At 38.1% G+C, this 26,755-nt stretch overlaps 3 protein-coding genes across 3 annotated transcripts; 1 reads left to right on the top strand and 2 right to left on the bottom strand.

The window, feature by feature from the left end:
- Window positions 1-3,425: 3,425 nt before the first annotated feature.
- On the top strand, window positions 3,426-7,127 carry LOC311081027 (uncharacterized protein; the record flags this gene model as incomplete). The annotated part of the gene is made up of 7 exons (XM_084111396.1): window positions 3,426-3,566; window positions 3,645-3,699; window positions 3,801-3,988; window positions 4,084-4,236; window positions 5,588-5,612; window positions 5,784-5,951; window positions 7,063-7,127. 7 exons carry the CDS (start codon window positions 3,426-3,428, stop codon window positions 7,125-7,127), a joined length of 795 nt encoding a protein of 264 aa, XP_083967522.1.
- On the bottom strand, window positions 6,672-14,293 carry LOC311093731 (E3 ubiquitin-protein ligase TRIM39-like). Its single transcript, XM_084131326.1, has 6 exons — window positions 12,394-14,293; window positions 9,403-9,498; window positions 9,064-9,294; window positions 8,954-8,976; window positions 8,750-8,868; window positions 6,672-7,851 (listed from the first exon to the last, which is right to left on the bottom strand). Exons 1-6 carry the CDS (start codon window positions 12,925-12,927, stop codon window positions 7,292-7,294), a joined length of 1,563 nt encoding a protein of 520 aa, XP_083987452.1. The 5' UTR covers window positions 12,928-14,293; the 3' UTR covers window positions 6,672-7,291.
- Window positions 14,294-15,332: 1,039 nt separating this feature from the next.
- On the bottom strand, window positions 15,333-26,643 carry gipc1 (GIPC PDZ domain containing family, member 1). Its single transcript, XM_084131349.1, has 7 exons — window positions 26,464-26,643; window positions 24,254-24,700; window positions 22,951-23,136; window positions 21,550-21,730; window positions 21,363-21,469; window positions 18,587-18,668; window positions 15,333-18,505 (listed from the first exon to the last, which is right to left on the bottom strand). The coding sequence occupies exons 2-7, from the start codon at window positions 24,551-24,553 to the stop codon at window positions 18,354-18,356; spliced, it is 1,008 nt and encodes a 335-aa protein (XP_083987475.1). The 5' UTR covers window positions 24,554-24,700; window positions 26,464-26,643; the 3' UTR covers window positions 15,333-18,353.
- Window positions 26,644-26,755: the final 112 nt, after the last annotated feature.

Genomic DNA, 26,755 nt, shown 5'->3' with positions numbered 1-26,755 from the left:
TTTGACCGAGGGAGCATGTCTACTCAATATGTCCACTTCAAGTAGATCTATAGACAACAATGCAATATGATTGTGACGTCACAGCAGATCGCGCTTAATTTACCCCCACCCCACACAAATCTAGTGTATAATATTGGAGTTATTTTGACATTTAACTTGTAGCTAACTTAAGCTGACTGTTATAGTTTATTGTAACACAACTATGTTCCTTTTTAGAAAGAAATGATATCTGCGAGGATTTTCAATCAGGATTTAGACCGTAGACCATAGTGACCATAGTGAGCAGGATTTAGACTGCTCTCATTAGAGTTACAAATTATTTGCTCTTATCAATGGTTGTATCTCTCTATTAGTGTTACTCGATCTTAGTGCTGTATTTGACACTATCGACCACAACATTCTTTTAAATAGACTTTAAAATTTGCATTAGCATGGTTTAAATCATACTTATCTGACCGTTATCAGTTTGTAGCAGTAAATGAAGAGATGTCTTATCGATCACAAGTTCAGTATGGTGTACCACAAGGCTCAGTACTAGGGCCGTTGCTATTCACTCTGTACATGCTACTCTTGGGAGATATCATTAGGAAGCATGGCATTAGTTTTCACTGTTATGCTGATGATACGCAGCTCTATATTTCTTCACGCCCTGACGAAACTAACCAATTCACAAAATTAACGGAATGCATAGCTGATATAAAAAGCTGGATGATTAGCAACTTCCTACTACTTAATTCTGAAAAAAACAGAGATTCTAATTATTGGATAAAAAATTTTCTCACGTAATAATGTCGAATACTGTCTAACACTTGATTAGCCTGGAAATACAGACCTAAATCTAAAAGATTAATGGTCTGGCGTCGACTAATGAAAATCGCCCAGCTCGAGGGGCAGCACCAAGCATGCATTTGAAAATCTCACTGCACGCAATTGGATAACACTACGAACAATCACAACAATAAACCCCATACGCTTAGCTACCAGCGGAGCTAACTGGTAGATTATACTCTTACCGTATCCGGTCGGCAAAACAGCAAAAACGTCCTTCTTGCAAAGGAACGATTCAAGTGGCATCTTCTGTTCCTGTTTTACATAAAAAGCCAAGTCTAACTCGTTCATTGTAGCGGCCAAACCGTTTCAAACAACTGGTATTCATCCATAGCCATCTTGCAATGTTTACTAATGACTTTGACGTCACAGCGCTGTCGTCTTCTGTTTAGCTCGCCTCTGGCCCACCTATATCAGATAACCCGATGTGATTGGTGCAGCTCAGATCGAGGGGCATATTTAATGAGCATCATTACTCGACACCAGAGTAACTCGCTGAGCAAATTCAACTTGTGCTCTCGCGAGAACTCTGGATTACCAGGGTAACACTTGATGGCTGCTCTGTCAAACCTTCGTCGTCGGTTAGGAACCTGGGTGTGCTCTTTGATACCAATCTTTCATTTGAAAGTCATTTGTCTAGCATCTGTAAAACCGCATTCTTTCATCTTAAAAATATATCTAAATTAAATGCAGAAAAATGCAGAGCACATAGTCCATGCGTTCATGACATCAAGGCTAGATTATTGTAATGCTATTATGGGTGGTTGCACTGCACGCTTAATAAACAAACTACAGCTGGTCCAAAATGCAGCAGCTCGAGTTCTTACCAGAACCAGGAGGTATGACCATATTAGCCCGGTTCTGTCAACACTGCATTGGCTCCCTATAAACATCGTATAAATTTTAAAAAATTGCTGATCACTAACAAAGCACTAAATAGTTTAGCTCCACAATACTTGAGCGAGCTCTTAAAGGGTTAGTTCACCCAAAAATGAAAATTATGTCATTAATAACTCCCCTTCATGTCGTTCCAAGCCCGTAAGACCTCCGTTCATCTTCGGAACACAGTTTAAGATATTTTAGATTAAGTCCGAGAGCTTTCCATTGAAAATGTATGTACGGTATAATGTCCATGTCCAGAAAGGTAATAAAGACATCATCAAAGTAGTCCATGTGACATCAATGGGTTAGTTAGAATTTTTTGAAGCATTGAAAATACATTTTGGTCCAAAAATAACAAAAACTACGACTTTATTCAGCATAGTATTCTCTTCCGGGTCTCTTGTCAATCCACATTTACGACTCCGCAGTGACGCTGCTGACGTAAGACGCTGCTGACTTACGACGCTGCTGACGTGTTATCTGGTGAAATATAGCAATACCAAAATACAAACAATGTAGAATAGCTTGAATACAGCGTGCGTCTCCCTCAGACTGTAAACGAAGATCGGGCGCACCAGATAACACGTCAGCAGCGTCTTACGTCAGCAGCGTCACTACGGAGTCGTGAACACGGATTGAATTTACCAACAGTGGTCAGATGAGGGACAAACCACAAACTGGTGACAGGTTGTGTGCACCCAAGACTCATCGATGCATGAGGGCAACGAAGGCTGTCCAGTCTGGTCCAAGCCAACAGAAGGTCTACTGTGACATAAGTCACACAACATTTTAATGATGGGAGGAATGTGTCAAAATACACTGTGCATCGCACTCGGCTGCGTATGGGGCTGCAGACCAATCAGAGTGCCTATGATAACCCCTGTCAAAATTTGACACGTGCCACCTACCTAAACATTGTTGCAGACCAGGTACATCCCTTCATGACAATGGTGTTTCCTGGTGGAAGTGGCCTCTTTTAGCAGAGTAATGCACCCTGCCACACTGCACACATTGTTAAGGAATGGTTTGAGGAACATGATGAAGAGTTCAAGGTGTTGCTCTGGCCTCCAAATTACCCAGATCTCAATTGAGCATCTGTGGGATGTGATGGACCAACAAGTTCAATCCACAAAGGCTCCACCTCGCAAACCTATAGGACTTAGGTTGGTCCTGAAAGCACATTTGCCCCTAAGTAAAGACATCATTGGACCCCCTACAATTTGCCTATCGGATGTGTGTCTGATACAACCGTGAGCAAAACAGGGACTCCACAGGGGAGTCTGCTCCCCTTAAATTACTGAAGGAAATGTTCCTCTTGAACAACCTATGGATAAAAATACCTTGCTTAAGGTCACACTGGCGATAATGGAGCTGCTGATCAGCTCATCAGTTTATGGTTCATACGTACCTTGCTGTGTTTTCTAGCTCAGACCTTTAATCTCTACTCTCACTTCTGAAACAGTGTATATGATTTTAATAAAGTAATATAACTTTTTGGAAAGCGTCCAAACAATTTTATTACTCAAATATATTAGTGCCGATAGGTTTATGCTGAGTCACTTTGAAATATCATATTGACTCAGCAAGGTTCTCTCTCTTTTAAACAATATGACAGACCAGTGCAATATGGGGTGTGGCGTCCACTCTGCATCCCATATAAAAAGCCTGATAGAGAGGCAGGTTGGGTAATAAAACCAGACTGATCATCTTTGAATATGGCGATATTAAAGCCGTGTAGTGCTCTCGTGATCGGGGCCAACCGAGGCTTGGGTCTAGAAATGGTCAAGCAACTCCTGGAGGCCCATTGCTCCCAAATTTTTGCTGCATGTCGTGACCCAGATGGGACCAATTCTGAGGTGAGTATTCAAGAGCTTAGGACAGAAGACATCTATAAAAATGTGCATTTTATCAGTCACATTTTCTTTCTGATTCAGGCACTGAGAGAACTGGCCAAAAAACATCCAGGTGTTGTCACCCTCGTGAAGCTTGGTAAATGTGGATTTGTCTTTTAGACAACATTTTACATTACAGTAATAGTTGTTTTTGAGGTTAGAAATAACCTTTGTTATTCGTTAGATGTTATTCATTAGATGTTGCTGATCCATTAAGTATCAAAGAATCTGCCAAGAAAGTGGGTTCTCTACTGGGCAAGAATGGTTTGAACCTGATCATAAATAATGCTGCAGTGTTGCCACAAAAATCCATGTGGAGCACCACCGTTGAGGACATGATCCAAGCCTTCAACACCAATGTGATGGGACCTTTATTTGTCATTAGGGTAATGGAAAGAGTTTTGGGAAACAAGACTAATCTAAAACAAGTCTTGATTTCTTGCACTATCTAAAACACTTGGTTGTGAATGTCTTTAATCAGGAGTACCTGCCGTATCTGTGTGCAGCAGCTAAAGCTAGTGGCAAACCAGGGATGTCATGTGATAAAGCAGCTGTGATCAACATCTCCTCAGATGCATCATCTATGGTCATCATGCCATCCCTGCCAGAGCCATTCCCATACAGTATCAGCAAGGTACACAAGAAGGCTCTTTTGAGACAGGCAGGAAAATGTGTTTTGAAACTCGATTAAAATCAGATATTTGGAAATGTGTTTCAGATTTATCTATTCATTGACTACTGACTACATTGACTACTGACTACATTGGCTCGAGGTCATGGTGCAGAGGACCCTAGGTTGATTTTACTCCGAACCATCCCTTTAAATGCTTGAAATTTGTTTTGCAGGTGAGGAAATGTTGTATATAGTTTTGCTTTTATTAGAAGATTTGTTTTGAAATTGTGGGTCTATTTGGGCGAGAAACTTAAGAAAAACAAGTGATGTGTTTTGGCTAAACATTATCCACTGAGTTAAGATAAAGAACTGTTGCGGGGTGGGGAATTCAAGGCTAGCCGTTGGGTCGACACTGATAATGGGAACTTCAGTTCTGAGAAAAAGTTTATAAAATAAATTATTGTCAGTTTGTGTCATGAACGTAAACACCATGGGCTGACGACTACTATATAAAGAGTAAGCATACTTATCTTTGCTCAATCTCTCCAAGGAATGGTAAAGAGCTCTGGCCATTGAATAAATGCTAGTGAGAGAACCGAGTCTTTCTTTAATGCTGCAACATACAAGAGTGGTAGCCTAAACTGGGACGCCAGCATGAGTCCACAGTGGAAGAAAATCTCAAAGATATTGTAGTTAGTCTCAGTGAGTAATGACCTAGAGGATAATACACTCTTAAAAATGTAGGTACCAAAAATGGGGTTTTCTAAGAACCATTCTCGGTTCTCCGAAGAATGTTACAGTTCTTAAAAGAATCATGTTTTTCTTAGTGTGAATAACATTTTACAAATCTCATTTTACACTCTCTTTCGTCTCTGTTCAGAGCGTGGTGTTTGGATCCCGGCACTTCGGTCTAGTTTGCTTTGGGTTCTGTGTCGGGGTTCGGACATTCATAAATGTCCGTGTTTTCTGTTGTGAGTATCCTGTTTCGAGTTCACTTGGACCGTACGCTCTTCTGTCCACACGTGTATTGTGTTTGGCTTAGCACGTGGTTCGTGTTTCTTTTGGCTGAGTTGTTTCTTCTTGTCTTGGGCTGTGGACACTCATTCGGTGAGGGCTCTCTGCCTGCATGCTGGTGTCATGTTTTGTTTGAGCACATGGCTTGTGATGGTGTTTGCTGACCATGTGCTCTTGTTTTTGTCATGTTTGTTGTGAACACATGGCTTGTCATGTATGTTTCCTTGTGCCATGTGCTCTCCTGTCTATTGTCTAACCCTGCCCTTCTTGTTATTTAATTATTGGTTAATTTGCCCCACCTGTCCTTCCTCGTTTCCTGCTTTATTTGCTCTCCTACTTATTCTCCTTGTGTTTGCAGTCCTGTGCCATTGTATGGAGCGAGAGTAATAGGCTTAGGCCAAAAAATATAGTTATAGTCTCAGATTCAACTTCAGCATTGTGTAGTATTAAGAACCTACAGTCTCAGACAAGGCAGGATATTGTACTAGACATAGCTCAATTAATAAACAATCTGCAGAAGTCAGGAATCAGTGTCACATTTTTGTGGGTACCAGCTCACATTGGAGTTACAGGGAATGAGTTGGCAGATCAGTATGCTAAGAAAGCTTCAGAGCGATCTAGTATTGATATGGAAATTAAATACAGTAAGGCTGAAATTAAGAGTATTGTTAAGGATAAACTGAGAGGAAAGTGGCAGAAGTTGTGGGACAGTGAACCATCTGGTAGACATTTTTACAATATTCAAAAGAATGTGGGAGGGTGCAGAAACGTACATAGGAATACTCAGGAAGAAGATGTGATCTCTAGGATGAGGCTAGGCCATACAGGTTTGAACAGCACCTTGTTTTTAATGAAAAAACATGCTGATGGCACGTGTAGTGATTGCAATACTCAAGAAACTATAGAGCATGTGATAGAGTCCTGTAATAAGTACCAGTATGAGAGGCAGAAGTTACTTAGGTGTCTTGAAGCTGAACAAATACCCTTAAGGATTAGAGGGTTATTACAGAGACAGTCTGAAGAAACATGCTACAGCTATCTGTTCCTTTTCCTAAGAGAAACGGGTCTATTAAGGAGAATATAATTGCTTTATTAATTTTTTATTTATTTATTTTTTATTTTTTATTTTATTTTATTTTATTTTTTTTTTATTATTATTATTATAGAGAGTAAGTAGTCCAGATCCACACTCCTTTTCAGAAGGTGGCGGTAATGCACACCATTCGTTGTTTGCCAACCGCCAAATAAACAGAAGAAGAAGAAGAAGAAGAAGAAGTCCTGTGCCAGTTTGTCATCGTATACCCATAGTGTCTAGTCCTGCTGCCGTTGTTTGGTTTTAAATTACAAATAAAAAGCCTATTTTCTGCATCAAGTCCTCATCTCATCCCTTCACCCAACCTTGACACCTTTTGCGCAATGTAAAGATTCCATGGATGTTAAAGATTCTACATGGAACCATCAATTCCAATAAAGAATCTTTGTTTTTATGAGTGTAGTTAATAGATTTTACATCGGAAAATTCGTCTCAGCAGGTATTTACTGGACAGCTCTGACGCAGAAGAAAATTACATCTGTTCTGTTTCTTTATTTATATAGCACTGTGTAAATACAACTTAAGTTGACCAAAGTGCTTTACAAAGTAGACACAAAAGATAATACATCAAAAATAAAAATTTAAAGCAAGTAGCACAATCATATGATACAAACCATTTTTAAAATGCCAAAGAGAGTAGGTAAGTTTTAAATCAGCACCATTCTAATAGCTAGTGGCAACTTACTCCACAGATTGGGACAGGCCACAGCAAACGCACAATCACCCTTGTGTTTATTTAGATCTAGTTCTGGGCACTGTTAAGAGAGCAAGATCACTGGATCTAAGTGATCTGGTGGGAACATGACTTACGAGGATGTCTGCAAGAATAAGATGGAGCGATGTTATTGGTGGACTTGAATACCAAGACCAAAAGTTTGAACTCGATTCTATATCTTATAGCCAATGCAACGAGGCAAGAATGGGAGTAATATGTTCATATTTGAACACAGCAACATAGCTGTTGAACGGTCACCAGGAGGCACTGTTCCAAACTGCCACTCTCACAGGGCAGATCTTAAGTGGCCCTGGATTGTTCCCATTTATATTTGCCCCCGGACAAAAAAAAGGGAACATCCTCTCAGTAAAGTGGTCATTAAATGTGTAGATGGGTGTGACATCCACTGGATCAAAGAAGCTGACCTCTCCAGCACCATAGTCGATCTTCACGCGAACCCTCTCCAGGTGTCCCTTCAGCATGAGTGGTGTGTGCGGGGTGGTCATGGCCGTGTACTTCCCATCAGAGAGAGCGATGGTCCAGAATCCTCCTTCTGGACAGCCAGAGATTTTGCCTTTCCTGGCTATGGATTCTTTAACCACACCAATAACCCAGTCATTATTTTGGCCCACGTCCACCTCCCAGGAATGGCATCCGGAGGTGAAACCCTTGGAGCCCAGTACAAAAACAAAGTGGTCGAAGCGCTCAGGGTTATCAGGCAGCTGTTTCATCACCCCCGTGTTGGACACACTTGTTAGATTCTTGCTAAGAGACAAACAGGGGTAGGCTGTGTTGGGGTCCAACGTCACTGGAGCTAAGTGGTGGAGAAAGTGGGAAGACATTATAACAAATTTATATATATATATATATATATATATAAAAAAAAACATTTCTTTAACAGTGTTAAAAAAAAAAGTTGAACTCAAATGTCATTCAAGCATGTAACTTTTTCAGTGTGAAATACTTTCTGCAACTAGCCATTTGTAATTTGTTTGGACATCCTCACAGCTCAACCAATGGCGTGAGTTTTGGGGCGGGGATATCTGGTTGTTTGACCAATGGCAGATGGGTGCAGTGTTCTGGAAACCTTTTTGATTATACATTTTTGCAATTCTATTTGGTGACGCTATGAGTAATTAAATCTATTAGTAATTACACAATTCAGCTTTAAGGCTGTATAAATAAAATGGAATGAAATTCTTAGAAATTCTGTGTAGATATTAATAAATATAATTTAATAGATAATACATTTAATTTCTATGTATTCTACAAATTTCCAGAAACTTTAGAAGATATTAATAGTCAGTTTTGGCAATGGCACCTACATAAATGTTTTATATATTTACATTTCATTCTATACATATTGAAATATGTTAACATACTGCAATATACAAATATATTTATATATTTTGTATAATTTCCTTTTTATGTACCATATTTCTCAGAATGCTCTAATTTAGTTCAAAGTGGAGCCAAACAACATGAAGCAGATTTACAAGACTGAAAACATTTTTTATCCCTTCATTTGTTGAACAAACCAACTTTGAACTTTGAATTTCTTTGAACTGCTTGTAATTTCCTCTTCCTGTCCTTGCTTTTCAACCTGAGAGACGTTCAGTTCAGATTCCGACTCGTGAATTGAAAGGAAACCCGTTCTGAAACCCTGAATGTTTGCACAAGCTCATCCAGCTCTATAATAACCGAGCACTCACTGAACTCCACCAGACTCTGCATTTTTTCCCACACTCCGAACTTCAGGGAGGTCATGTGCTCCGCAACATCGATTAGAGATTTGGGGATGGTTTCTGGTTCGTGAAATGTTATCTGAGCTCTGTAATGACAAAGTCAGATTAGATGTGATGGATTTTATGCAAACAAAACGATCAAATATTTTCAAATGTGCAGTGTATGATTACCTCATTTTGACATTCTTGTAGTTCTGTGGGGGAAATGTAAATCAGTTACTTATGCTAATATTTATACAAAATTGACAAGATTAGTTAACATTCCAAACACAGCAGATTACCTGTAAAAAGAGGCTGTCATCTCCAGCAATCTCATTTTCAATGGCCATGACAGCCTGTGAAAAGGTGAGTATATCACGAGTGATTAAGTCAGCTTTTTTCTTCATCGTCTGCTTCTTTGTCTCTGCTTCTTCTGCCAGAACAGCAATCCTTGCAGCTTCCTCCTTCAAAATAAATTTTTGAAGCTCTGCAAACTCCTCGCGAATTTGTTTCTCTGTCTGTTCCCTTTGGTTCTATGTGAACCCAACATAAAAAAGGTAATGCACTGAGTAATGGAGGTCTCTGTTGATGGTTAGTGTATCGTATGATGTTTGTAAGTCGGGAACTTTCTCAGTTGATACCTTGATGTGGACTGTTATGTCATCACATTCTTGTTTGGCCTCATAGAGGAGTCTAAGACTTTTCTTAAGTGGGATGACAATCTGCCGCATTTCCTCCTGGAGAAAGAAAAATGTACATCTCACTCGACTTTAAAACAACTCTATGGCCCTGTTTACACTTGGTATTAAGACGCGTTTTGGTCGATCGGTTCACAAGTAGACAAGGGAAACACATTCTTGTTTACACCTGGTGTTTAAATCTGTATCTTTTGTAAAGGTATGGTTTTTACAGATCTTATGAATATGAACACGACAGAAGACGACGGAAAAACACACGGAGAGCAGCAGCTTTCGTTTCTTCCCTGAGAGCTGCAAGACAATGCCGAACGCGGTGAGTGTGTGTTAGAAATCAGGAATGGTGAGAGAACATTGAGCTTGGAACGTTTTTCGTCTTCAGACCAAAATTGGGTCTTCAGCTGGCAACATTTAAATCCTGTCTGGCTAGCGCTCTTCCCATAACGTTTGCGCATCAGGCCAATAGACAGAGAGAAGGCGGTGTTTTGTGGCTGTTTGAACGCATTCGACCACATGAGCGTTTACACTAAAAAAGCAATCCGGTCGAATGCGGTTTCAACTACCTTTGGAAGTGGCCAAAAGTGGGCAAGCACAAAACGTATTCTATTCAAATGTATTCAAAACACATTCTAATACCAGGTGTAAACAGAGCCTAGGACAGTTCGTAAACTTTTTTTTTTTTCAACAAGTTGCACCCCAAAAGCAATTTCTGATTAAATATAAAAAATAAAAATAAAAAGTGTATTCACTATTAATGTCATTACAGGTCAAAACTGTATTGACCTCAATTTGTAAAATTCCAAGATATTATCAAGTTTTCTATGGTTGTGGAAAATTACTCATATTTACTGCATTCCACAATATTTTCAATTAAGCAAGGTAATCTGTATCCTACCATTGACATTTTAAAAACAATCACATTGCTTTCCTGACAAGCACAATTTTCCCCAAATTCTCATTACTACAATGTGAAAACTATATTATTATATAATATATGATATTCGTTAAATTGCATTGATGCATCCTAATAGTATTTATTATGCTTACTTTAATTTGTGCAAAAAATGTATTTATTGTATTGCAATAATGAGAATTGAGAATAAAGATAATTATGGAAGTAAAATAATGCCAAATGTTTTTACAACAAAAAAGCTTGTTGAATTGATTGAAAAGATGCACTGCATTAACCTGGATGCATTTTATCCATTGTATTTTTAGGGCTTGCATTTTTAGAAGCTGAAATTCAACATGGTCATATATTTAAGGTGTGAATTTTTGCTTCATTATTAAAAATTAAATAATCCATAATCACCTTTCCGATTTCACTTCCAAAATATTCATTCTGTTTAAAAATACAACCTGTAATATTCGACAGGCAATTTTCGGTCAAATTTTTTTCGCTTTACAAATTCGCTTCCTCAAATTCAGTGGTTCAGATTCGACAGAAAATTCAGCTTTTCACATCCGGGAACTCCAGGAAAAGCAATAGATTGCCGATCCATAATCCTCATTTGCTTTTAGTCGACCTCACCAGCAGGAGGTGCAAGTGCGTGTTGACGAAGTCCAGCAACGGTTGAGAGTGTCGTTCATTTCATTCACAAAAACGAATTTACAGAAATGGAGTGTATGTGTGATGATTATCAGGGCCACTATGTGGAAAAGCTGATGAAGACAAAAGCTGCATTTATGTTCAAATTCAATGTCTTCGTGGTTACTTTTGTACATGTAAGCAGCTTTCTCTACCGTGAACGAGATTATGATATTCCCCAATGCTGATGTACAGATCAAACGTTAAAACTGAGGTGGACATATATTTCTCTCGGTTGTTTAGTTTCCATAACTCTATATATTGCAGCGCTGTGCTGCAGGGGATTCCCTGGATTCTCTCGCCGTCGGGACATATAAAATGCTTAACATAGCTTGATGGACTAATACAGTGATATAAAAGACCAAACTCGCACCTTATTGGTAATGTAAGTGGTACTATAGGCTACAGGCAAACAGATGGACTTAGAATATGAACGTAACGCGCAAAGTTTGACGCTAAGCGCTTCCCAGTAAAATACTGGCAAAAAGTTGGCTTGAAATTGGACGTTCGATATTTCGCAAATTTAGGGACTGTCTCTAAATTATACATACGACATTGGTACACGTTTCTAACTTCAACAGTATTTGAAGAGAATAACTTACAGTCATAAAACCAACTGTAAAGTGTTCATGTAGGTGTCAGGCATGATGCAGATTATTGATAGTTAATCAAATAAACTATCAATTAATGTATATAAAACATATAATATATAATGACTCTCGCTACCTTCTTTTCTTTCTTTATGGCTCTCTATACTTGTTGCTTTGGTCTTCGCCAACAGCCGCTTGCACCCCCTGCTGGTGAGCCAACTAACAACAGATGGAGATTATGCATCGGTACTCTACTGCTATTCCTGTGGTTCCCGGGTGTGAAATGTTGAATTTGAACCTGAATTTGAATTTGTGGAAGCAAAATAAAATGGACTGAAAATTGCCTGTCGAACATTATAGGTTGTATTTTTAAACAGAATTAATGATTTGGAAGTGAAATCTGAAAGGTGAATATGGATTATTGAATTTTTAATAATGAAAATGTGTGTGAAATATTATGAATTGAAATTCACAGCTTAAATATATGGCAATGTTGAATTTCATCCCATAAGAATGCAAGCCCTAAAAATACACAATGCATTAAAATGCAAGCACAGTAAATGCAATGCATTTCTTTCTTTCTTTTTTTCAGTGCAATTCAACAAGATTTTTGTTTCAAAAATATTTGGCATTAATTTTCTAAAAAATCTAAAATTAAATAAATAAAACATCTGGATGCATTATGGTAATGGGAATATGGATGGTAAATACAATAGACATAATGCCACAACACAGAAATAATCTTGGAAATATTATCACCTTGAGATCGTTTGCTGCCTCTTCCAAAGGACACACACTGTGGCCTTGATGTTTCTTGGACGTTTGACAAACACAGCAGAGAACCTCTTCATCCTCTTGGCAGAACAGTTTGAGTCCCTCCCCGTGAGTGGCACAAAGAGCCTCCGATTTGGACGTCCCGTTGGCGGCATTTGAGCCAGCTCTCGCAGACGCTTGTACTTTCTGCTCCTGTATGATGGCGTCGCACACGTTCTTCAGCGCCAGGCTCACGGTGGGCTCCGTCAGAGAGCTCTTCCTCCTGCACACTGGACATTCCCTCTTGGCCGCTTTCCTGCTCCAGAACTGACGAAGGCAGCTCCGGCAGAAACTGTGACTGCACTTCAGGACCACGGGATCGGTGAAGATCTCGCAACAGACCGGACAGGAGAGCTCATCCTCTAAAGGCGACTTCGAATGAGACGACGAAGCTCTCGGGCGCAGAACTGGGATGTTTTTAAGAGATGGAAGGGTGTTTGCTCTTCCAGGTTGAGAGGAAGCCCTCGGTCTCAAGGGCATGGCTGTCTGGTGTTGCTGGAGTGAAGTCCAGTCGCTTTTGATGCGGAAACCCTGATGAGCTCAAGCTGCACCTGCAGTGTTTGTTGCCAGTCTTTCAGCTAGGTCACAAAACACCCACATGTCCCAAGAACGAGACCGCCCTTCGCCAATAATTACCTTTTATAGTGCTGTGACCATCCATAACTTAAATTACCATCACAAAATTCTCAGAAGTCAAGTCTTTGACCACACCTTATCCACTTGAACGCTTTTTTTTTTCTTTTTTTTTTTACTGTAGTCTAATATGTTTTCTTTGTAGATTACTGGATTAACTGGTGCTTGAGGGGAAAACAAGCTTTGCCATTGATCCGTGAAATGTTTGGTGTAAGCATTATTTGTTTTGGGAACTCAAAGGCAGTGTGAGGGGTTGGAAGAGAGCAAACTCTTTCCGAACGCTGCAGGGACAAAGTTACTTGTGTGGAAAACACAAATTGCCAAAGGAGTGCAGAACATTGCAAAAATGTGTTTCTCTCATGGGGGTTAGTTCGCCCAAAAATTAAATTTCTGTCATTATTTACTCACCCTCATGTCGTTCCAAACCCATAAGACTTTCTTTCATCTTCAGAACACAAATGAAGATCTTTTTGATGAAATCTGAGAGATTTCTGTCCCTCCATAGACAGCTACGCAACTGACACTCTGACGCTTCAAAATGTTCACAGAGAGATCGTAAAACTATAATACATATGAACCGAGTGGTTTAGTCCAAATTTTCTGACGAGACACGATCGCTTTATATGATGAATAGAATGAATTTAGGCTTTTATTCACATTTAAACATTGATCAACTCACACGTCAGTTGTGGTAAATGGAAGAACCAATGAGGTTCATCATCGTGTTACGCATCACGTTTGAGCTTCAGCAAGAACCAATGAGGATCATTCTCGTGTTACGCATCACGTTTGAGCTTCAGCAAGAACCAATGAGGATCATTCTTGTGTTACGCATCACGTTTGAGCTTCTGTGAGAACCAATGAGGATCATTCTCGTGTTACGCATCACGTTTGAGCTTCAGCAAGAACCAATGAGGTTCATTCTCGTGTTACGCATCACATTTGAGCTTCAGCAAGAACCAATGAGGTTCATTCTCGTTACGCAGCACGTTTGAGCTTCAGCAAGAACCAATGAGGTTCATTCTCGTGTTACGCATCACATTTGAGCTTCAGCAAGAACCAATGAGGTTCATTCTCGTGTTACGCAGCACGTTTGAGCTTCAGCAAGAACCAATGATGATCATTCTCGTTACGCAGCACGTTTGAGCTTCAGCAAGAACCAATGAGGTTCATTCTCGTGTTACGCAGCACGTTTGAGCTTCTGTGAGAGGTTTGTTCTCATGCATCAAGCAGGCTCGGTTGTTCACTGATCAATGTTTAAATGTGAATAAAAACCTAAATTCAATCTATTCATCATATAAAGCGATTGTGTCTCTTCAGAAAATTTGGACTAAACCACTCAAATAATATGGATTCGTTTTACGATCTCTTTTTGAAGCGTCAAAGTGGTAGTTGCGCAGCTGTCAATGGAGGAACAGAAAGCTCTCAGATTTCATCAAAAAAGATCTTTATTTGTGTTTCGAAGATGAACAAAAGTCTTACGGGCCGGAACGACATGAGGGTGAGTAGTTAATTAATGACAATTTTCATTTTTGAATGAACTATCCCTTTAAAGCGGCGCTATGCAGCTTTGCCGATTTCTTCGCTGTTTTCTCGCGGGTTTCTCTATAGAGCTCCCCCTACAGCTTCGGAATAGATATTTGACAACACTGTCGTCAAAACTCGACTCTGCCCCCTCCAATCTTCTCCCGCCTGTCATCTGCATTTGTTTTCAAAGAAACCGGCGAACGCACGGAGCCATGTCCACTGAGGTATGTATGATACACAGAAGGCTAGCAAATAAATGTTTAGATAGTGTATGTGTGCAGTGCCGTAAAGCAATTTGTTACATCGTGAGACCTGATATCACGCGATACTTCCTGACGCTGAGGCCATCGGCCCACCGGCCCAAAGTTGCAAGTGTGGTTTTTCCGCTCACAGGCGCTCGAGGGGTGCGAGACGACCACCATTCAACCCGAAAAATGTCATATAACCATTCCAATGACTCCGAAGCTGTTCGGTTAAGGTAAAAAAAGTTACTTAGTTCACCTTTAAGAATACTATATTAAGTAAGTCTTGAATTATGTTTTCAGTGCAGGTCACTCATTCCCATATACAGCCTCATTAGTAATGCAAACGTAAAGAATGGAAATATGCCCTTGGAGAGGTTGTTTATGTTTAGCCAAGGAGAACGAACCCAATGTTTCAATGAACAACTGTTAGAAACAAAAACACCGCCTGCTTTCCAGAACACAAAAACAAAATCACACAAATTGTTTTGTTTATTTTAATACTGTTGAGAAATCAGTAACAAATAACAATTTGGTGCAATAGCATTTCTGTCAATGAAAAAAAAAAAATGTAACACATAAGACTTATATGATTATTGCCATTTGAATGTAGTCTGAGTAGTCCATCAGAACTATTACATCAGTGTAAACTAGTCATTCTTAAAAACAACATATCTAATTATGTTCAAAAAGCATTGAATGAAAAAAGTGTCCAAAGTAAATCAACCACAAGAGCGCTGTGTTCAAGCTACACTGATAGCTTTACAGTATGTAAAAAGTAACACCTAAACATGTAACAGTTTTTTTTTCTTTTTTAAATTTTTCGTTCTGGTCCTTTAAACATTAACTTATGTCCTCCATAAGAAATGGCGCCTGGCTAAATAATAATAAAGAGGAAGAAATATACAGTTTTGAGTTTTAACCATCACATGATCAGTACTTTACATTTAAAACATGCTCTGAAGTTACAGATGTGGAAATACTACAGTGTTGAACAGCCTGGTTAAGAGTAATAATAATCTCTGAGTTCAACTAACTTAATAAATCTTCATGTGCTTAGAGTACAATGTCTGTGTTTGGTCATATTTGCAGTGCTATTGTCAGTATCTTGGAAATGCTACTGTAGTGTATTTTCCGTTAACACATCAACACTATATACACTCAGATCAATGCCATCCACAGCCTCTACCTTCCCATCAGTGCTTTAATATTCACTTTTAATTAGGGCTGGGCGATATACATCAAATATTCACAATATACTCACACAATAATTGTGCTGGCAGTATAACATTAAAGGCAGGGTAGGTAGAAATGGTCTAAAAATTTTATTTTTCAAATTTGTTTGAACTTTATGTACATATCAATACATAATTAAAATGTAAGTACTCTGAAAAAGAAAGTATCAAAATCGAGTGTCTGTAGACCTCTCACGACTGTTTTAAAGACATCTCATTATTTCCATTCACTCCAACCCCTCATTTCTGTGCTTCTTCCAAAGCCACGCCCCCAAAACACATGAACGCGCGACTCCGACCGCTGAGCTAGAGGACGCATTATTTACCTGAGACAAGCGGAGGGGAAGGGGCATTTTTTTGCCTGGTTTGCCTTCACTAACTGCATATGCCGGTACTGTAAATTTAGATTGCTCTTTCTCTGCCATTGTTTTGGTATTCCTAGGTTCAGTGCCTTCTTCTTCTTCTTCGATAGATTTTATTGGCAGCTTGCAAACATAGTGCATTACCGCCATCTACTGGACGGAGGTGTGATCAGGTTCCGTGCCTCTCGCACTCCTCAAATCAAACGGTCGCGCGCAAGTGGGCAGGTGCTGTGTGGCAAAAGGGTGGTTGCCATGGTTGCGAGAGAGTGACAGTCGCCTAAGCCAATCCTTTGATTCGTCCCGAATCGAAATAATGAGCTGTGTTTAATACAGATTAAACGGTCTAGAGTCACTTGATTTTTATACTCTTTTTTTCAGAGTTCTTACATTTTAATTATGTATTGATATATATAGAAAGTTTTAACAAATTTGGATCTTTAATTTTTAATAAATCCTACCTACCCTGCCTTTAAGCATACCATACAGAGTCGCTGAGTCACAAAAGGTTGGCGTTCGCTTGGAAACTAAATGAGATAGGAGGAAAATTAGATTTTAGAAATTAGATTTTGCGATCACTCGCAACACTTTTGCTTTCTCTAGACAAAGTACTGCGGTTCCCCTGAGAAACTTTGTGTTTGCTCGCAAAAGTTAGTATAGTTTAGAAATAGTACAGAATAGAAATATACTTTTTCCCTCCCACCCAAAAGTTTTGTGAGGTTTCTCAGGAGAATGCAAGAGAACACAAATGCTTTGAAAATGAAAACAAAAGCATTGCGAATGAACGCAAAAGAATTAAAATATAATTTTTCCTCCCATCAAAACTCTCAACAATTCAACATTAAACAATTAATTTGCATTATCAATAAAAAATTCACTTAAATCCTCATGGCATAAAAATATATGTAGGTAAATATAGTCGTTTACTACTATATACTGGTTATATTTGTGCATAAAGATGAAAATGATTAAATATCAATTTTCAGCATGTTCATAACCATGAAAAACATTGATTTGTATTTTACTTTATGCTTTTGGCTGCAATGACGGTTGGTTTGATATTAGTCATATCGCCCAGCCCAACTTCTAATCCCTTCCTTATTCCTCTATCAATCCTGAAAAGGATAAATACTATTTATAATACTTCATGATACTTAATAATACTGATTTTACTGAGAGAAAAAAAAGAAAAAGATTTCCTTATGTTTGGCAATAGATGGTAGCCTAGTTGACCACACTACTAACATAAAAATCAATGTTTTATTTCTTTCCCATTTCTCTTTTAAAATAAGCTAAGCCACAGAACTGGAAATGTAAAGCACTAGAGGTCATTTAGAAACAGTTCATTGCAACAACTTCTAAGCCACTTGAAATCCTTAATATAAGAGAGGACAAGAGTACATAACAAGACAGCACATGCTTTAGGGAATCATTATAGTGTTGATAAGACAAATGGTCTGTAATACTGCCACGGGACGGGTCAGATCCACACCAGTGCAGACCAGCATTGCCTCGATCTCTGCACCGTGTGGTCTGTGATCCGTGCCATAGCGTGCAATTTATACAGCGTCGGGCAACACAGTGCAAGTGAAAGTCACAGTATGTAACAGAGAAACCTCACAGGGATACGAGACATGGTCCCTGGAGCGAACACTTTGCGAATTCAATGAGTCTCTTTTGCTTGATATCCGACTAAATAAGACATTTCGCACAAGTGATTAGGCTCAACCAATCATAGTCAAAATCTTTTAAAAATGCATTCAACGTAGTGTCTTGATAACATCTGTTAGAGGCCTACATACAAGTGTTTCCAGCATCCCAGCGTATGCTCCCAAAAAGAACAAAATTAAAATCCCATAGTGTTCCTAAAGGAGTGTTTTCTAGAATTGCCATTTTAGCCGTTTCTAGAATTACACGCGACCGACCTTAGCATCGCCTATGGCACCCCACACATCAAACACAAACTCATCTGGAAATGCGAAATCACCCAGAGTCTCGTCCAAAGCTTCAGCAAACTCATCCGGGTTCTTCTTGTCCTTGCCGAGCTCAACCATCGTGGCAGCTGTGAATGAGTGTGAGAGTTAGAAACACCACTTAAAGAAAGAAAAACTGGACAAAAACTGGAATACGCAGGGATGCATACCGAGTTCACTGTCTCGAATACCCATGTAGCTCTCCAACAGATCATCCACTTTCTCAATAGCCTTTTCTTCAAAAGCTGACGGCTGCAACACAAATAAATGAATGAAAATATTACAGATTACCTTGCTTACCTAAAAAAATTACCATTGCAGACATTTCAGTATTAATAAAATACTGATATTTTTGGCAACACTATGGCATAGCATAACACAGATGAGGTTTTGTCCAGTTTGTAAAAATGTTAAATAGTCTTAAACTACAAACCAATCCATCCATCCATGTTTTGCATTCTGAATATATGGAGTCACATTATAACTGTAGCATTTCCAGCTCGTTGCAAATGTTCTATTTGAAAAGAAAAATTGTGCAGAAAATGTTTGTAAAAAAAATAATAATAATATGACGACAAGAAACATCTAATAAAAATGTAAATTAAAAATGCACCTCTTTTTTTTTCAATCTTTGACAAAATTTAATGCATAAATGTCAGTGTGATCTTTTCTAGCCTTGAATTTCTATGAATGTACCGATACAATCATACTGTACATTAAAATACTGATTCTCACAATATTTATTTACATCCATTAAATACATATTTGTAATGTGCATCTATATTTCCTACAATTCAAGTAATGAAAACTTTTTAAAGGCCAAGTAAAGAAAATGTAAGGAAAAAAGAGAAGGGAACACAACATGTCAATATGTAAAAGTAAAAGTCTAGAGATAATCAATGAGTTGTACTAGCAACACAAAGTTTCAGAATACTTTTTAATTAATATTACAAATAATAACTTAAGGCTTGAATACCTCTGCTCCCAATCAATATGGACATAACTTTTACTGTACCTGATCACACTGCAGTGCAATTATCTAAAGATTCTTAAAGAAAATGAAGAGATGAATAAAGTCGTTATTTTTGCGCACAAAAAGTATTCTCGTCGCTTGATAAACTTAAGGTTGAGCCACTGTAGTCACTTTGACTATTTTAATGCCTTTACTACCTTTTCTGGGCCGGCAGATGAAATTACATAGAAGCCTATGAAGGAGTGAGCCAGCTCTCAGATTTCATCAAAAATATCTTAATTTGTGTTCTGAAGATGAACGAAAGTCTTACGGAGTTGGAACAACATGAGGGTGAGTAATTACTGACAGAATTTTCATTTTTGGGTGAACTAACCCTTTAAATCAAGGCAAAATGATATGGATAAACATCAAGTGAGTTTATGATTAAGACATTACAAATATCTGCCAACAGGCTCAGATGAATCATCTTAATTCAAAGGGGAAAACTAGTTTTAATACCCCAATGACAAATATTTGTTATTGTTTCAAGTGTAAACTCGCATAATTTTGTTCAGTTTCTCAGAAAACAAGACTTCATATCTTAATTTTGCATCTGTAGTCATTGTGTGTTGATTTAAGAACGTTTAGATATTAGTTTTGAAAAACAAGACAAAAATACTTTTAAAGACGGTTTTTAAACAAGAGGAGTGGCTAGCCGCACACTGATCCACTCAAGACTAGAAGTCTACAAAAACATATTTTATTTTTCAAATTACATCGTGCAAAAAAGTGCAAAGTGCATGTGGGTTAAAAACAGAATAGACACCAGCAAACGTTTCAGCACATTGCTATCTTCAGTGCCTATTCTGTTTTTAACCCACATGCACTTTGCACTTTTTTGCACGATGTAATTTGAAAAATAAAATATGTTTTTGTAGACTTCCAGTCTTGACTGGATCAGTGTGGGGCTAGCCACTCCTCTTGTTTATTCTATATGCCATTGGCTCTACGCACCTGTAGTACAAGGACCTGCAGCACAAGAACTTTTTTTCTGTTTGGAGCGCTACATATTTTTTCTAGTTAATATATGAGCCAGAAAATATGAACATATCACACCAGTCCTCAGGTCTTTACACTGGCTCCCAGTTAAATTTAGGATTGATTTTAAAGTATTATTACTGGTATATAAATCATTCAATGGCCTAGGACCTCAATACATTGCAGATATGCTCACTGAATATAAACCCAACAGATCACTCAGATCACTAGGATCATATCAGCTAGAAATACCAAGGGTTCACTCAAAGCATGGCGAGTCTGCTTTTAGCTATTATGCCAGCCGCAGCTGGAACCAGCTTCCAGAGGAGATCAGATGTGCTCCTACTGTAGTCACATTCAAATCTAGACTCAAAACACATCTTTTTAGCTATGCATTTACTGAATGAGCACTGTGCCAATGTTCGTCCGACTGTTTGTACTGTACTGTACTGTATTTTATTTTTTTATTTTTTCTTAACTGTTTTAATTATTCTTATTTCTTTTTATTATTTTAATTTCTTTTATGTAAAGCACTTTGAATTGCCATTGTGTATGAAATGTGCTATATAAATAAACTTGCCTTGCCTTGCCTTGCCTAGTTAAAAACGGTTTTTAAAAAGACCCTTTAAAAAAGTCATCTAAATAAGTGCAAACTGTAAAATGGCCATTTCTTCATGAGGAAGATTCAATGAGATCTAGGTCTCTCTCTTACTTTAATCAATCCAGTTATCAATCAGTATTGATAAGTATGTTATTGATTGATAACTATATTGTTATGCATTACAATATATTAACCTGCGGAATATATAGTGCAATGTGTACCGTATTGCAAGACAGTAAGAGATGCCTAGACCTTTCCAAGCACACAAATGCTAACTCATATTTGCTGACTCAGTTTAGTGACCCGTGAACTGAACTGATCTGAGATCATTATACCCCTGAGCAAGGAATCTCACCAGTTCCTCTACGGTGGCTGGTCCTTTAGATCTCAGGCGCAGGGTTCCTCTGCCCGTTCCTAACTGTGCAGAGCCTGACCTGCTTCCTGACCGCTGACTGATCATGTCTAAAAACAAAAAACAGGTCAAAATCATCATATCAAATTCACTGTGGTCATCGTCAGCTAGTGTGTTCAAAAAGTCTTACCAAATGCCTTCATAGGCTCCACCATCTTCAAGACAAAGGTTTTCCCTTTGGGCAGTTCCTTCAGCATCTTGGCAACCTCATAATGGCGACAGCCGATGAGTATCTGTCCGTTGATCGACTCGATCATGTCGCCCACGTTGATGACCTGAATCTGATGAATAATACTGCCTTCTCTTATTCTCTGCAAAGGAAACAGATGATTATCAGATGATTTAAGAAGGTTGGGTGGTATTATTGCTCAAGATGAGGATAAGGTTATTATTATTAAGAGGTATTTGTTAGGTACAATGTGAAGTTTGAACTTGGCACAATTTTTAGCACTGATATAGCATCTAACTGATGTGCAATCAATCACAGGTGTGCTTATATCAGCTCATTTACAACAGCATCAAATCTGATTCATCCCATCAGAATTATAGACTTTAAGAGTTATAACAAACAGCATTACAAAAAAACCTGACGGCATTCGCCAAAAACTAAGCCGAATGACGCTCAAAAACGCCCCGACCATCGGCTTGTTATTGTTATCGGCTTTCAGAATGACCCCCAAAAAATTAACTATTTCAAGAGTGAAAAGCACTTTAGTTTCAGACATCAAAAACATGAACTTGTGGTGCTCTTTGGTCATTTTTGACTGAAAAATGTTACATTTGTGTGTTTTATATTCATTGGAATGGTACGAAACGTTTTGGCACTTGTTATGTGAACACAAAAAAAAAAAAAATGGACATGATTTGAACAGGTTAAATGGTCCTGAAAAAAATAGTCACACTTGTGTTCCTCGCGGTCAAAAATGACCGCATTGGAAATGAATGGGAGACGAATTTAATCTTGTGGAAACGTTTGGTACTGCGGCCAAACAAAATCTTACTGAAAGTTCATTTTTTTGAGATATCAGGCTCAAATTTTTAACACAACTTGTTTAGATTTATGGCTTTGATTTTCTCACAGTTTTAGAGTAAAACATGTTTTTCAAAATCTATATTTCATATAAAAAATTAATAGTATTTTTGCTAATTTTTCATAACAATAAACATAAAATTCTGTAACTTTTTTTAAGTTCACTTTTTAAAACTTTTAACACTAGCAATAATCTGCTAAGTGTCGTCTTTGAAAAGAGACTTAAGTCTGTGCTCTAAAGCATTCAAGATTTACGACAGTTTAAGTTGGAAATTAAAATTTCAGGTCTGTGCTCAAAAAGTGAATAAATGGATTATAAATACAGCGTAAATATAATTTAGTACCATAAAATCACCTAAAAATACAAAATATGAAATAAAAAAACATTATTGAACTAAAATATAGTACATTAATTTCATTGAAAAAAAAAAAAAAATCTGTAATTTTTGACCGACACGCGAAGGGCACCAGAGGGTTGAAAGCCCAGATAATTTCTCTTACCTTAATGAAAGCATAGCCAGCTCCATTATCAGTGATGGTGAGCCCCAGTGCATCCTCTCCTTTAAACACCTCCACTTCTTTCCTCTGACCCTTCACGTGAGCGAATATAAAGTCCTCCAGCCCGATCTGGCCACCCAAAAGTTTGTCCATATCCACTTTGTGAGTATTCAGTGTGCAAAACATCACCTGAGAAAGGATGTAGGCATTTAGTCTAGGGATTGGCATTTCAAGCAAAAATAATATTCGATGATCGCTGGGAATTATTCATTATACGAAAATCGCACCCCTCCCCCACATGCTCAAGACAGTGTTCGCTCAAATCCCGCTCTGACATTAAATTTCTCTGTACTTTACTATACATGTTGTAGCCATTAAATAAAACGTATTTAGTTTCATATTTATGTTTAAATAATATAATGTTATTTTTTAATTTCATCTATGTTGATTATATGAAAAGTGAACAGCATAAGTAAGGATCATAAGATGCGCAATATATCGGGAGACATATGGAGTGGGTCAGACATGATTTTGACCACTTCATTAAGTTTTGTTTTGTAGAAAGCCTTTCTTTAAATAGAATTTTGTTTTGTATTGAATCTTAATTTTCATCAGCCAGTTGCCTGGACTTAATAAATGAGAAGCAAACATAGCAGACAATATATAATCAGGATGTGGAGGCGCCGGCGCGATCACTTGCTCGTGAACTGGAGCTTGTTTCATAAATGAACCGAAACTCAGCGTATAGGCTACTTACCTCACGAGAAAAAAAAAAAAAAAAAAAATATATATATATCTATATATATCTATATATATAAAATATATCTATATATATAAAAATATATCTATAGAAAGCTTGAAATGTCTCATTTTTAAACAAATCAATTCAAAACAAAAAGAAACAGACTACTCTCTGCTTATGTACTCCATATGAAATGTGCATTTCTCTCTATAGGCGCGTTCAAAATACTGTGAAGATGGCGAGTCAGCACTGTCAACTTCATCTTTGCAGCCAAGTCCGATGCTGACACAGAAAACACAAGTTTATTAATAAACAATTAAAATGTCTCCTTGCTACATTTTACACATTCATAATCAATACTTTTGCCGGTTCTTTGTGACAGCTTTTAGGTGCGTTATTGGCATTGCCACCCTCTGGTTACATTAACGCGTCACCACCGCATCAGCACCGAAGACATGGGGATTTTTTTAAGACCATAATCGCACAACCTATTCGATATTCTATAATTAAATCAGCTAACTGAATATACAAAAATCGTTACTCATCCCTAATTTAGCCCCTCACCTCTGTTGGAAGAATCCCAAAGGCCTCTCCTATCTTGGCGTAAAGCTCACGCACATTGCTGAAGCCCTCAATGCGTCCCGTGGGGCTGCCGTGAGCCAGCTGGGTGTGGAAGATCAGGCGGGGTCGCAGGCCGGTGGGTGGAGGTGGTAAACCCTCTTGGGCAGCTCCTTCACCCAGGCCGACCCTGCCACCATCCAGGCCATCCAACCCCGGGACGTTCAGTCCGGCCCGGATCGGCTCGGCCTCCTCGTTCTCCACCAGCGGAGACGCCTTCTTTCTGCGGCCCAATCCAAGTGGCATTGTGGGTGCTGCTGTCTTTGTTTATTGCACAGGCACAATGTTTTAACACAAAGGGGTCTGTGAACCACCTTTAATGCCGTTCTTTATGTGCCCAAATCAAAGGAGAAAGTCTCATGAGCTCAACCCATTCAAAGGAAATCTCCAGACCTGCGATACAAAGAGAAACAAATGGAAATGGAGAAAAAGATATTGTAGTAGGGCTGCACGATATATCAAAATGATTGAAATATCACAAATGTACATATCGCGATATGCGTATCGCACCGGCTTGCGATGACTAAATGATTTTAACAGGCTACATCAAAAACATGTGAAAAGTCAATAGACTGGGCACGCGACTGTTATTTACACGTGACTTGCTTGAAGTTAAAAAGAGTTATTAAGTACAATAAGCTGTGGAAAACATCTAACGCGTTGTCTGACTCACACCCAATGCACGCACACAGAGAGACGCCTCTCGGACAGCGTGCGATCCCGAATTCAGTTCTCTTTTGTGGCTTATTGCACTTAAACTGTCAAATACACACACTGTCTTGGCTAGTACTCATGTAAACACAGGTTATGTGAACGTAAACAGTTGAACACTTAAAGCGACAGCAGCCTAATACAGCAAACCTGCTGCTGTCTGTCAAACAACAACAGATAAAGAGAAAATCACTCACTGCTCTTGACTGAATAACTTTTCTAGGTTTAATAATCAATGTATATTTAATTCATGTGAAGACTATGCAGTTTTATTGTTTTACATTTGATTATTCAGTTTCTGTATTGTTTCTTACTTGAATGCTTCTATTAAATCTAATGTAGGTCAACCTGAAAAACACAAAGCACTGTTTAGTTTTTTGTTTTTGATAACAAAGACACATTTAAATAACAAAAATAAATAATTATATTTTATGTTAAAATGACATTGTCAGATTTGTGTTTATGTAATGCTAAAACACTGCTGTAGTGATGCTTTATTTTCCCAGAAATCATTTCAGTTTTTAAATATACATTTAAATAAACTTTTAATAGATTTTAAGAACCTGAAGCATTATCATATCGATTTATTTAACAATTTATTATTTCTTAAATACCTAATTTGTAGCAAATGTAATATACAAGCAAAGAAAAATATTTAAAACTTAGACCAGAAAAAGATTTTACTTATTATAATTTGATGAATAAATGTCAATGTAATTTCTATGACTTTTCTAGCCTTTAATTTAGAATTCCTACATCGAGACTGATTCACACAATACCCATTTACATACATTAAAAACATACAGTACTGTGAAAAAGTCTTAGGAATGTTAGTATTTAATTTTTACTTGATTTTATGCATAATAATAAATGTAAATTCTATAGCTTCTAAATTCCCTGATATTCCCTGGTATTTTCTATGACTCTGGGAACTCAAGGTTGCACCGATACACATCAAGACTGATTATCACAATATTTATATCCATTAAATACATATTGTTTTCATGTGCATTCATATTTCAAACAATTTAAGACAAGTAATGGAAAAGTCATAGAAAATGTTTCTCCAAAACGATATGGACGTTTCTATGAGATCTAGGTCGTCTTTCTCAAACAGTAATCTCCAAAAAAAAAATTACATTTAAAGCAAATGTAATATACAAGCGAAATTTTAATTTGGGAGGACATCATACATCTATACTAAACTGGTTTCATTCAACCAAAATAAAGAATGGTTCTGCATCGTTTACTTGAACCGCTATCTGACTAACTTAAAGGATGAACTAAACTCAATTAATTAAACCGACCACTGAAAAATCACTTTCATGCGTTTAGGTTTCAGGATTAATGCAGTCTGACATGTTTCTATTCATAGTCTGACGCTAAAGCAGCTAACAGTAATGTGAGTTAGCATGTTAGCATCCTCTAGACATCACGGCACTTACCAAACTAACTCTGACAGTGAGGCAACCATGAACCGCTGGAACGTCGGGCTTATAATGTGTTCATTACAAAAGCTGATTGTTGAGGAGGGTTAAAGCGGGTGTTTAGGGAGTATGTTCTGGTATGTGAGAGGAAGGCGGATATCACATCACTCAACAGAACCAGCAGTTCTTCCTCTGTGTTGAGACCGCTACAGCAGCACAGCAAAAAACACATGCGCGCTGCTGCCACCTACAGGCGAGATGCGGTCAGGACATCAGTCAGCACTGCAGGGGCCGTACTTTTATTATGCAT

This window comes from Abramis brama, assembly GCF_963993115.1.
Source record: "Abramis brama genome assembly, chromosome: 1".
Classification (NCBI taxonomy): domain Eukaryota; kingdom Metazoa; phylum Chordata; class Actinopteri; order Cypriniformes; family Leuciscidae; genus Abramis; species Abramis brama.
The sequence above is the reverse complement of the archived record's forward strand: the minus strand, read 5'-3'. Positions and strand labels throughout refer to the sequence as shown.

Excerpts from the sequence above, each read along its gene's own strand:
- LOC311093731 (XM_084131326.1), bottom strand. The coding sequence starts at position 12,927 with ATGCCCTTGAGACCGAGGGCTTCCTCTCAACCTGGAAGAGCAAACACC. Across the intron at positions 9,499-12,393 it reads AGGCAGCAAACGATCTCAAG|GAGGAAATGCGGCAGATTGT; the intron begins GTGATAATATTT and ends TTCTTTCTCCAG. Across the intron at positions 8,977-9,063 it reads ATGACAGCCTCTTTTTACAG|AACTACAAGAATGTCAAAAT; the intron begins GTAATCTGCTGT and ends TTTCCCCCACAG.
- gipc1 (XM_084131349.1), bottom strand. The coding sequence starts at position 24,553 with ATGCCACTTGGATTGGGCCGCAGAAAGAAGGCGTCTCCGCTGGTGGAG. Across the intron at positions 21,470-21,549 it reads GGAGCCTATGAAGGCATTTG|ACATGATCAGTCAGCGGTCA; the intron begins GTAAGACTTTTT and ends TTTTGTTTTTAG. Across the intron at positions 18,669-21,362 it reads CAGCCACCGTAGAGGAACTG|CCGTCAGCTTTTGAAGAAAA; the intron begins GTGAGATTCCTT and ends TTTGTGTTGCAG.